The 12553-nt window shown below is 50.1% G+C and overlaps 1 protein-coding gene across 10 annotated transcripts in view; it reads left to right on the top strand.

Annotated features, from left to right (window-relative positions):
- The window catches only part of LOC137453928 (muscleblind-like protein 3), a 142021-nt gene extending 129941 nt beyond the window's left edge, over nt 1-12080 (top strand). For 6 of the 10 annotated variants that reach the window (XM_068163655.1, XM_068163656.1, XM_068163654.1 and 3 more), the window contains 5 exons: nt 820-970; nt 3534-3569; nt 6040-6134; nt 8571-8644; nt 11805-11895. In XM_068163655.1, coding sequence (XP_068019756.1) covers nt 820-970; nt 3534-3569; nt 6040-6134; nt 8571-8627 — 339 coding nt within the window. In that variant the 3' untranslated portion in view covers nt 8628-8644; nt 11805-11895. Of the gene's footprint in view, nt 1-819; nt 971-3533; nt 3570-6039; nt 6135-8570; nt 8645-11804 lie in introns of all 10 variants that reach the window. The other 4 variants (XR_010990484.1, XM_068163658.1, XR_010990485.1 and 1 more) reach the window with 4 other exon arrangements.
- The last annotated feature ends 473 nt before the right edge of the window (nt 12081-12553 follow it).

A 12553-nucleotide genomic window follows, 5' to 3' on the forward strand; every position in this document is an offset into this window, starting at 1 on the left:
GCCCGATAGCAAGGCCCACCCAAATCTTGTTGGAACACCAGACTTGTCAATGGCCCTTTCCAGTGTTAGCAGTGAGCGAGCAGAGCTAGGCTCTTGGAAGCCACCTTTTAGAAACTGGGAGCAGATCCAGAGCTGCTGGTGCTGTGCTGTGCCCCTGGGCTGAGAATCAGGCCTGTTCTTGACCGTGTTGCTCAGCCCTTCCACTGAGAAGTGGAAAGGACTTCACTAGGAGTGTCACCTTGGCACCAGCCAACTCTTCACCGCCTTGGCACGGGGGATGGCTGCACACACTGGGTGCACTTCCAGGGGGTGAAGCAGAGACAAGCATCCCTTTTGTTTTTCCCATGGCACTCCTTGCTTGTGCTGATCTTCTTGGTTTTAAAAAGCCATCTGCTAGATCTCTCTTACCTGGTCTTTTATTTTAAATGCTTGTTGCCTGCAACTGCTCTTTGTAGCATCCTGTCCAGGGGATCACCTCTCTGCTCCCCTCTCCTCATGCTTTTTTCCCCCCCCCCCCCCTCCATGTGCCCAAGTCAGTCCTGTTGAACATCTCACTTAGCCTCCCTCCTCCTTCTGGACCCTTCCCCTTCTCCTGGTGCATTTACTAACTGCTTACCTTGTGAAGTGTTTTCACCTACTACTTCTACTATGATTTAGTTGCTCTTCTCTTTCTTGTCTCTCTAAGTCGATAAAGTTGCAGGTGATTTTCAGCCAAGTCCCCCCCCCTCTCCCCTGTTATTTATTGCATGCTTGATCTACATCTGGGCCTTTTGGGGTTTTTTTCACTCCACTTGTCTTTAATGACTCCCTTATCCACAGGCCCTGCCGCCTGGTGCACTTCAACCTTTACCAAAGAGGCCAGCACTTGAAAAAAACAATGGTGCCACCACAGTCTTTAACCCAAGCGTTTTCCACTACCAACAGGCTCTAGCCAACATGCAGTTGCAACAGCCTACATTCATCCCCACAGGTAAGCATCTCTCCTTGCTTCCCCCAGCTTGATAGTTGTCTTTTTATGGCTTAGGCATTGAGCTACTGAGGAGATTTCTTGTAAGAGTCCTTAGCCAAAGAGTTCTCAGCTTGTAGTGTTGTGTTAAAAATGGAGGAAAAGTTAACTGTTTGTTGTTTGACTTTTTGGGGTTTTTTTTCCCCTTCACCTGTTACAGCTCAGGGCTTTTCACTTGTAAAGATCCCTTCTTAGCTCTTGGGTTTTTTTTTTGCTTGGTTTGGGGTTTTTTAGTTAAGAGAAACGTCTGCATGCTTCTTGAATTCATACTTTCCTCTTCCTCTCCTTATGGTTCAACTGGTTAATGCCAAATTAATTCTTTGACTCTTGCATAGCACTCTTACAAACTCATGTTAAAATGTCTTGTGGAGACCTCTCTGCCTGCTCAGCTGAAGCTGCCAGGTATCTTTCTGAGCTTCCCTCTCAGTGACCTACATATTGCAGCAGCTGTGGTGTTTATAGAGGGAGCAGTTCCTCTTTAGTAAATACAAATTACATAATCCTCTTTAAAGGCATAGATTTCCCTCTTGCTTGTCTTTTGACCAGAGCCATAGCCTAAGCTTTTTAAAAGCAATTTGACTCCCAGCTTCTCTTGTACCTTTAAGGTCTCAGAGTAAAATTGAAAGATGCACTTGGGTAGTTTGGAGGAGGACTGGAAGTATTGACGTGGCAGATGTCTGCTGACTCGGCAGTTTAACCTCCATTTACTGCAGCCCCATGGAAAACAAAACCTGCTTAGAGCAGTAAGCACTGTAAGTGGCTGGATTAGGAATATTCCAGAGCTGATAGCTCATTTTTTAGGGTCATTATGATCATCATGGAGCCTTCTCAGAAGAGAAGGGGTGCCCAGGGGCTTTAAGGCTGTATTCACCTGCCTGGTGCTGTTTCTGATAACACACAAAGTGTTTCTCTGGGCTGGCCTCTCGAAGTGGACACGCAGCAGACCTGGACCTTGGCCCTGCCATTCCTTAGGGTCAGGGGAAAAGCTTTAGAGACAAGTCCTGTGCTGAGACCAAACTGCCTCAGGTGTGAGTGTGGCTCCAGAAAGCTGGGACCTAAACCCTCTGCTCCTGTGGCTTTTTATGTTATGAGAGCACTTGGAGACACTCAGAACTCGACAGCTGCCAAGATGTTCTTCCAGGGAAGCAGCACCTTGTACGGAGGGATGGAAGAGGGCCACTGGAGTAGCAGTCACCCCTTGTGCTCTGCGGAGTGCTCCTGGAGGGACTGGCTGAGCTGACCTTACTGCAGCTCTGTTAGGTGCCAAGTGAGGAAGCACTGACACCTCTGAAAGTGCCAAGTTCCCCAGCTGGCTGCACGCTGCCCTTCCTCCAGGTGGCAGCTGCCAAAGCTGACCCGAGGACGTGCGTGCTGGTGCAAGCACCGTGCAGGAGCTCTTACCCAGCGCTCTCACTCTGCTCTCGTGCCCTGTCTCATGTCAATGAAATTACACACAGGGCTGATGCAGAACAGGTCTATTTGCTGGCACCTGCTCTCATCTGAGGACATTAATGCTGGGCAGAGCAGCAAATTTCCAGTCAGAGGACAGCTCTCTGATGAATTTACATTACGCATCCTCCTTTTCCCTCGTGCTTCAGTCTGCAGAGCTGGCCTCAACCTTTGCAGTGCTCTGGAAAGTGAAGCAGAGAAGTGAAGCAGAGAAGTTCCCTTCCCAGCTCACACCACAGGGAAGGGAAGCAAGCTGCTGCTCTTCTTGATTTCTTCTGTTCATAGAATCACGGAATGGACTGGGTTGGAAGGGACCTTAAAGGTCATCTAGTTCCAAGCCCCCTGCCACAAGCAGGGACACCTCCCACTAGTCCAGATCTCATCCAACCTGACCTTGAACACCTCCAGGGAGGAGGTAGCCACAACCTCCCTGGGCAGCCTGTTCCAGGTCCAGTCATTGAGGGGTCAGCACCATGGGTTGCCGTGATTGGGGCAGGGGAAAAAAGTCAGGGTGTCCATTGGAAATGGCATCACCACTGCAGTTGTTCCAAGTCCACAAAAAGAAACCACCCTGCCTCTTTCAGCTTTAAAACCAGAGACTTCGAATCCCAGTCCCTCCTTGCAGGAGTAAATTGCTTTTGGAAAGCTGGTTTTAACATGAGTGTGACATCCCCCGAGGGGCAATTTGTTTTCTGCTGAGGCGATCAGAAAGAAATCAACACCCCTGATCTCAACAAAAGCCTCCAAGCAAACCCCTCTGCCCTAGGCTAGATGATGCCATTTCAAACCGAGGTGGGAGAGGAAAGTCCTCTCCCCTCACCCTAGAACTCAAGAATTAATTTGGTTGGCTACAATCTAAAAACTTGAGTTTAAACTCGTCGGTTTCCCGAGAAGCAGAACCCGTTTGCATGTGCTGAAAAGATATACTGAATGCTGCAGAGAGAGGGGGCAAGGAACAAACAAAAGGCAAAAGCAAAACCAAACCTGCTTTTTAGTTACAGTGATCTCTAACACCGAAGCTTCACTAATGAAATATCCCTTTTGTTCATCTTTCCACGCTTCAATGCATGGTGTGCAGGGTCAGTTCTGTGCATGACACCCACTGCAAGCGTTGGTAGGTTTTTTTGTTTGTTGTTTTTGTTTTCCCTACACAAACTCCTCCACTTGTGCCTAATTCTGAAAGAGACAGCAAGTCAGTGTGCATCAGTGAGAAGCTGGGTGGCTGAGTGGTGTGACTGTCCATATGCTGTCTCCTCGGCGGCTTTCAGTGGTCGTAGCCCTCTTAATTTCCGTGCAGTGCTGTCGTGTGACTAAACAAGAGAGTCCCGAGGTGATGTGTTCCCACCCCTACCTAGTTCTGCTGCAGAGGCCAAAATGTGTCACTTGAATGTCTTTACAACCCATTTCAGGGATCCAACAAAAGAAAGGAAAGAGCAGGGGGAGGGTCCTGCTGGTTTATTTTCTGGCATCAGGTGGATTAAAGTTGGGGTTTTTGGTTGTCCTTCTCGAGGATGCTTTAGGGGATTGGTTTAATAAAGGTGCTAAGGAGGGGTTCATCTGGGGTCAGCCCCTCTGCCAGAGCAGGACAAGAGAGAAGCAGAGCTTAGACTGTGGACTGGCTGAAGATTAATCTCTAGTGAAGTGTCAGCTTTGCAAGTACCAGGGACTGTATAGAGCTACCACTGCTGATGCCCACGGGGTTCAGTGAGGCAGCAGGGCTGAGCGCACTCATTGCTGCTGCAGGGATCCAGTATGATCTGGGTCTTACTGGGAACCTGTGCAGGTCTCTGAGGAACTCTCCCCTCTGCCTACAGCTGCTGTGCACAGCAGGGTGGGTGAAAGATGAGCTTTCATCCTCTGTCCAAGGGTATAGCAGACTGGCAGCACCCAGGTGCATGTCTGCTTGAGGCAGAGGGAGAGGCAGGAGCAGAAGGGTGCAGGGCTTGTGGATAGCAGGGCTGAAAGCTTTGGCAGGAATGGCTAAGCACTCTGCTCTCAAACTGCCCCACCCCTATAGCACAAGGAGGACACACTGCTTGCATGATGGGGAGCTGACCTTTTCAAACACACCTTTGGCTTCAGGAGACCCCAACCCACACACTCCTCTGCTGCCCTGTGGCTGCAGCATGCCCAGCCTGCAGGCACACATGCTGCCCGCAGGGTTGGAGGGGAAGGCAGCTCTGCTTCCCTGCCTCACCTTTGTAGGGACAGCTGGGCCTGCCCATGGCCTCCCTGGCCACACAAAGCCCACCCTAGGTACACCCTGGAGCATCCCCTCCAGCAGGGTGCTCCGTGGGATGCGCAGCACCGGGAGGCTGCCGAGCTCCCTCTCCCTGTTGTCCTTTTGAATGCTCTTTCTGCAGACTGTAGGTGTTCAGGTTCACTTCTGTGTTCTTTCCTTCTTGGCCCCCTCTCCATCCCTCCTCATTCCCCCTTCACACATGCACCCTGCAAGAGAGGAGTTTTGCCCAAGGTAGAAGTAGGGTGGAAGGAAGCATGCTGAGTTTGCCCGGGGAGAGCTGCCAGCTGCTCGTTTGCCACGCCTCCAGCTCTGTCCTGTGCCGAAACGTCCTCCCTCGCTAGAGAAAGGCAAGAAAACCTGGTGAAAGGGCTGCGGCAGCCGCTGCAAAGTGCATCATGTACCTCTGGTGGCTGGCTGATGGGGGACTGGGTGGGGAGGGGAGGGGGACGAAGCTTTCCCAGGCGGGTGGGAGGGGTGCGCTTGCCAAAATGTCCCCACCCAGAGGACCGTGCACTGGCTGTGTCTAACTCCCCACGGGGTGCGAGCCGACCTTGGGCTTTTGCTAGCACACCCACCCCCTCTCCCCCCCCTTTGGAAACCTGAGCCCTCGGAGTCTAATACATCATTGTTCTGCTTTTATAAATGTACTAAGTGTTGAGAATGTTTTGGTTTTTTCCTTAATTATAATTGTAATTGGCTTTTCCCCTTCTCTCTTGTTTATTATTTTTTGTTGTTTGGTTTTGTTTTCATTTCTTTTCTTTTCTTCTTTTGTTCTTTTCTTTTGTTGTTGTTTTCTTTTGGTTTTTTCTTTTGTTTTGTTTTGTTTTTTTTTTTTTTTTTTGTTTCCCAATGCTGTCTTGCCTTATTTTATTTTTTTTTTTGTTTGGTTTGGTTTGGTTTGGTTTGGTTTGGTTGTGTTTGTTTTTTTTTTTCTTTTTATCTTCTTTTGTTTGTTTGTTTGTTTGTTTGGTTTTGTTTTTTTTTTTTTGGCACTGTGATTGCATGCTGCGCCCCGATGTGTCCTTCATGACGATGTCACATGGCTTGTTGCTGTGATTCCTGCCACGCCCCCCAAATCCACCACATGCTGCCATGGTTACATTTATATTTAAAATAATAATAATCATATATATATATATAATTAAAACAAAACAAAAAAACAACCAACAACAACAACAACCAAAAAATAAAACCAACCAACCAACCAACAACAAACCAAACCAACAACAACAAACCAAACCAACAACAACAACCACCACCAAACAACCACCTCTATATATATATCTATATATATATACGCTCCACCCTCCCGTATGTCGCTTCCATGGTTCCCTTCCGAAAGTGCCCATGATGCACGGTGCTACGCCCACCACTGTGTCTGCAGCAACAACTCCTGCCACCAGCGTCCCCTTCGCTGCAACAGCTACCGCCAATCAGGTTTGGCCCTTTCAATGGCTTTCTTTGACGCGGTCAAGGTCTTGAGGGCTTTCGGGCGAGGGCCCGGATCCTGCGCCGGGCCGAGCGCCGTCCGCCCCCTCCCCGACCCGCTCCGCTCGGCGCAGGCTCGGAGGCAGAGCGTGCCTGGCGTGCGTGTGTGCGTGTGTGCGTGTGTGCGGTGTCTGAGGGTCGGTGAGGGGACCCCGGCTGGTCCTGCCGCGTGCAGGGCGGGGCAGCAGGCCCAGCTGGAGCGTAGGGATGGGCGATCGATAGGGGTGCAGGTGCTCCTCCAGGCGTAAGCAGTGCCGTGAGCTGAACGGGCTGCGAGGCTGCCCGCCAGGCTGGGGCATGTGAGGCCTGCAGCACTTCTGCTTTCAGTCTCAAGCAGAACTATTCTCCCACCACCCCCGCCCCCAGAAGAAATACCACCCCATGCAGAAATAGCACTCCATGCAGAAATAGCACCCCATGCAGAACTATTACCCCATGCAGAACTACTACCCCATGCAGAACTACCACCCCATGCAGAACTATTACCCCATGCAGAACTACCACCCCACGCAGAACTATTACCCCATGCAGAACTACCACCCCATGCAGAAATAGCACCCCATGCAAAAATATTACCCCATGCAGAACTACCACCCCATGCAGAAATATTACCCCATGCAGAACTACCACCCCATGCAGAACTACCACCCCATGCAGAAATATTACCCCATGCAGAACTATCACCCCATGCAGAAATACCAGCCCATGCAGAACTACCACCCCATGCAGAAATAGCACCCCATGCAGAACTACCACCCCATGCAGAACTATTACCCCATGCAGAACTACCACCCCATGCAGAACTATTACCCCATGCAGAACTACCAGCCCATGCAGAACTACCAGCCCATGCGGAAATACCAGCCCATGCAGAACTATTACCCCATGCAGAACTACCACCCCATGCAGAAATAGCACCCCATGCAGAACTACCACCCCATGCAGAACTACCACCCCATGCAGAAATAACCACCCCATGCAGAAATAACCGCCCCACAGTGTTTTGGGCACATCCTCTCTCCTGGCTGGAAAGTAGAAGTGAAAATACAAAGCGGCCTCCCCCGCCCCCAGCCACAAGATTGGACTTCTAAAGACCAAACCCACCAAAAAAAAACCACCTAACCAAACCAACCAAAAAAAAACCCCATCCCACAACCACCCCCACCCCAAAGTCAGGGGGTGAGGCTATGAAGTGTGAAGCTTATTGCCTGCAGCGACGTCACCCATCCCTACAGAGACGCCCCTGGGTGTGCAGTACGTGCCGTGGTAGCACTGCCGTAAGTGTCCAGGATGTCATGCATGTCTGCCAAGCCATAACTCCCTCCAGAACTTTCCCCCTGAGGATACTGAGTTGTGATGGCTGCTTCCGCCCCAGTCCCCGACTGTTGTATCCGCACAGCCTGTCCTGGTGATGCTTCCTGAGGATTTGGTGTGCCACCACTTTGTCCCAGTTAGACCAGAGGCATTTCAATCCCTTGCTTTTTTGTTTCGTTTTGGTTCCCGCCCCCCCCCCCCACTCCCCCTCCCCACTCCCCCTCCCCACTCCCAGTACTGATTTGTAGCATTTTTTGCTAGTTGCCACACTTCCAGGTTTAGAGCCACTGCAAAGAACATGGGGAGTCACTCTGCTCTGTAGGAGGCTGCATGCCAGCAAGATCTCAGGGGGCATCCTTTAGTCTTTTGCTAGTCCAAGGTCACGGGGCTGTCAGTAGATACTTGGCTTGCAGAAAACCTAGGCAGTGTTTTCCTGCTGGCAGGAGGGATGGCTAAGCCTTTTATTCTGTGCTTGGTTGGTATTTCCAGGTAGAGCAAGGTTTAGTCAGACTCATATTGGGCAGGAGAAGGCAGCAGGAATTCCTGTGCAGCGTTGCTTTGGGGCTGTATGAGTCCTGTTTCAGCCAGCTGTGTTCAGGGCATTTCTGTCTGGTAGTCATAGAATCATAGAATGGGTTGGGTTGGAAGAGACCTTAAAGATCACCCAGTTCCAACCCCCCTGCCATGGGCAGGGACACCTCCCACCAGCCCAGGTGGCTCAGTGCCTCATCCAGCCTGGCCTCAAACACCTCTAGGGAGGGAGCATCCACAGCCTCCTTGAGCAACCTGTTCCAGTGTCTCAGGTTACCCAGGGAGGCTGTGGAGTTAGAGGAGGTCGTGGTGGTCTGTGGAGTTAGAATCCCAGTGCAGTCACCATGTACTCCAGCAGGCATCAGTAGTGATGCAGCTCCCCTGTGCTGAATGTGTGGCAAAATAGAGACCTCTTGGGAATGAGACCTGTTTTTGTAAGACAGTGATGTGCTTTACTAACCTGATGCTGAAGACAGAATGAGCCACTTGACCTGAAGCCATCGTGTTAATGTGCTGTATCCTCTGTTTTTTCCACTGTAGATATCCCAGTTATCAGTAGATGAACTGAGTAGCAGCATGTTTGTTTCACAGATGTAGAAGTTCCCGATAGAACAGTAAGTTCATTCTTGGTTGTTGTTGTTTCCTCTTTCTGGGGGATTGCTTTGTACGAGGGCACTGCATCCCCCAAAAGGGAGGCTGGCTGGGGCAGAGGGACCGATCCCGTGGGGCCCCCCCGGTGGCTCCGTGCTCTGCCAACTCAACAGAAACTCAGCAGCTGCAGCACAGGCACGGACCAGCCCTGTGGTTTCTAACAAGCAATGCTACCTTGTGTCTAAAGGACCTGCTGATGGTGTTCACAGCTCCCTTTGTGCATCCCCTGAGTCCTACAGCTCTGTTGACAGGTTCCTCTTGCTCTGCACAGCTCCCAACTGCCTGCAGATGCCTCAGGGAGCTGCAGTATTGATGGCAAAGGCTGCTCTGGTATTGAGTCAGCTGAAAAGGTGTCACCTGTCTTTTGCTGTTAGGGCACATTGCCTTTCCTGGGGTAAGCAGGATTGGGTCAGCAGCAGCTTTGTGCACCTGCAAGGCTGAGCAGAGCTCTGCTAGTAGCTGCAGTGGGGACCTGCCTCATGGTAGGTCCTTGTGTATTTGCAAGACCAGGATGAGTGCCACAAGCAGCATATCCTTTACCCTACCTGCAGATCCTAGGCTGCTGGGGTTCTCTGAGTGGGAATGATGGAGGAGTTTGGCTGTTCCTTTGCCTTTCAGAGCCTTATTTCACAGCCACAGCAGCAGTGTCATTTTTCCATTGCTTTTCTTTGTGGGTGTTTGCTGATGGTCACAAGACAAAACCATCTGAGATTTCCAGGTTGTTACTGTATGGGCTTTTTTGACCCCAAGAGGGCAAAGAGCAGTTCAGCCAATTCAACAGGACCTCACCAGATTTTCTCAGTGCAGGCCACTTGGTTAAGACACTCAAGTCTAGACTGTAAGATACCCAACCTGTTTCTTCCTTAGGTCACATTTTACAGGCAAATGCTTTAACACTGGAAATGAACTTGGCAAGCAGTTCCCTAATGACAAATGGCAGCAGTGAGCTCATCGTGGTGGTGGTGGTGGTGGTCCTGATCTCTCCTGTCCTTAGTGAAGCAGTGCATGCATGAATGACCCTCTGCCTGGCCATGGATCCACCCCACTTCATGCAGGAGTGAGCACCAAGCTCTCCCTGCTGGTGAAAACCTCCTGCACTGCGCAGAGCGCTGCTGTGCCAAGGAGGAGGCAGACAGACAGACGTGACACCTGACAGGTTAACACATGCAAAACAGCCTGGTCTACCTGAGGAGGAGGAATTTGCATTGGGAAAGCCTCACTCTCGAGATTCTCCCAAGAATCTCTCATTCTCTGAGATTCTTCCTAGCATTTCTATCAAAAAGTTTCTCTTTTTTGCTGAACTCACTTGGATGTGTGTGTGTGCTGAAGCTCACACTATCAAGAGTCAAGGATTGCAGGAGAGGAGCTTCCATGGGATGTATTAAGTGAGCAGGGAGCATGGCACAGCTCACCAATGTATGAGCAGTACTAAGGACTAGGAAAAACCTTTGCTGGGAAGAAGCAGGGTCAGCACACTGAGCTTGATGGGATTTCATGGGCATCAGGCTGCTGGAGGGGGTTTGGGACTGAGTCAGACCAGGGTTGTTCACAAGAGCAATGTGAGCACAGGCATGAGCCACAGCTCTGCCAGCAGCACTTGTCCTCTTAACACCTTGCAGATGCAAGACATCGACCACCTTGGGAGGCTGTTAGAAAAGGGTAGTAGCCCCCAGCATCCCCAGTGCTCCCCAGTGAGCATTTTCGTGCAGCAGCTTGTCTGTTTGGATGCAGTTCCTGCCTGGTTTGCCCACTTGTGTCCCTGGGTGAACTAAAGACAAGCATATCACTCAAGGACACATCACTTCATGCTTCCACCCAAGCATCTGAAATTGTCCCTGTGCTCAAGGGTTTTGCCAGACAAGGACCTTGGCTGGGACTCTGCAGTGCTGCAGGGCAATTCCCCAAGCTGCTCTGAGTCTGAGTGGGATTTGGGTCATTGAAATTGCTGCTCTGGCAGATGTTTTTCTTTTCCTCTATGGTCAATGAGGTCCTGCTAGAGAGGATGGCTAGCCTAGCTCTGCAGGAGACCAAGTGCTAGGTCCTTCAGGGAAGCATTGTCACAAGTACATCCCAAGAGAGGCAATTTACTCCCAGAAGAGTCTCCTGAGCACAGGGTTTCTATGTCTGTGGCAGAAAATTAGAGGAATGAAATGTTTCTCTTTCTGCAACTCACCAGTGGCAGCTTCTTGGGCTACACAGCCAGGCTGGTCTCTTCTCCCTAGTATCAGGTGGTAGAACAAGAGGGCCTGGCCTGAAATTGTGCCAGGGGAGGGTCAGGTTGGAGATCAGGAAAAATTTCTTCCCTGCAAGAGTGGTCAGGGATTGGCACAGGCTGCCCAGGGAGGTGGTGGAGTCCCCATCCCTGGAGGGGTTCAAGAAATGTGTGGCCGTGGCACTTTGGGGCCATGGTTTAATGGCCATGGTGGTATTGGGTTGATGGTTGGCTCAGTGATCCTATGATCACAGAATGGTAGAGATTGGAAGGGACCTCCAAGAGATCCTCAAGCCCATCCACCTTGCAAAGCAGGATCACTTAGGACAGGTCACAGAGAAACACATCCAGAGGGGTTTTGAAGATCTCCAGAGAAGGAGACTCCACAGTCTCTCCGGGCAGCCTACTCCAGTGCTCCAACACCCTCACAGTGAAGTTTATCCTCATGCTGAGATTGAGTTTACATCCATTGCCCCTCCTCCTACCACTGGGTATCACTGAAAAGAGCCTGGCTCCCTCCTCCTGCCAGCCACTCTGCAGATACTTGTATTGATAAGGTTCCCTCTCAGCCTTTTCTTAACCAGACCAAACACCCCCAAGTCCCTCAGCCTTTCCTTACCAGGCAGATGTTGCAGTCCCTTCCTCATCCTCATAGCCTCCATTGGACTCTCTGCAGTAGTTCCCAGTCCCTCCTGAACTGAGAAGCCCAGAACTGGACACCGTACTCCAGGTGTGATCTAACTAGGGCCGAGTCAAGGTCTTTCAGACCTTAGAGGTCTTTCCCACCCGACGCATTGCTGCGCCATGAATGTCTCTTGTTGCAATGACTTTTCCAAGACACAGCTGTGGCGCTCTCTAACTTCTCTCTCTCTTTCTTTGTTGTTGTTGTTGTTGTTTTCTCTCCCATGCAGCAGACCATGTTGAAATCCTGACCAGTCAAACTCCGGAGCACCAGGACTTCATGGTGGGAAGCTGCGCATGGCCTTTCTGTATATAATCCCCTTCTTCCCTCTATCGTTTCTCTACCACCTCTACAGTAAGCCTGTTGCAGCCTACATGTTAACCAAAAAACTGAATCAATGGGAATGTCAAAAGAGAAAAACAAAAAAAACAACAAAAAAACACAAAACAAGACAAAAAAACATAAAGACACAAAAAAAAGGAGAAAAAAAAAAAAGGAGGAAAAGAAAAGGAGGAAAAAAGGAGGAAAAGAAAAGGAGGAAAAAAGGAGGAAAAGAGGAAAAAAGGAGGCAAAAAGGAGGAAAAAATGGAGGAAAAGAGGAGAAAAAAGGAAAAGGAGGAAAAAGGAGGAAAAAGGAGGAAAAAGAGGAAAAAAAAAAGGAGGAAAAAAAAAAGAGGAGAAAAAAAGGAGGAGGAAAAAAGAGGAGGAAAAAAAAGGAGGAGGAAAAAAAAAAAGCACTATAGAAACAATTAACAAACAGCTCTCTGTTATCTGAGATATACAAGTAGAAAGTTATAATTAAGACTTTTATAACACATTACTTTAATAACACACTTAAAATCATTTGCTGAACTACCATCCCGAGCAGCGCGCCTGCACCCACGGACTGTTGGTTTTTCCTCTATACCTATCGATGGATAAATGTTTGTCTTTGGGAAGGGGGTGGGGGGAGGTGGGTGGGGGGTGGGGGTGGGGAGG

This window comes from Melanerpes formicivorus, unplaced genomic scaffold (genome assembly GCF_026170545.1).
Source record: "Melanerpes formicivorus ecotype bairdi unplaced genomic scaffold, bMelFor1.0.p_v2 SCAF_73, whole genome shotgun sequence".
Classification (NCBI taxonomy): Eukaryota; Metazoa; Chordata; class Aves; order Piciformes; family Picidae; genus Melanerpes; species Melanerpes formicivorus.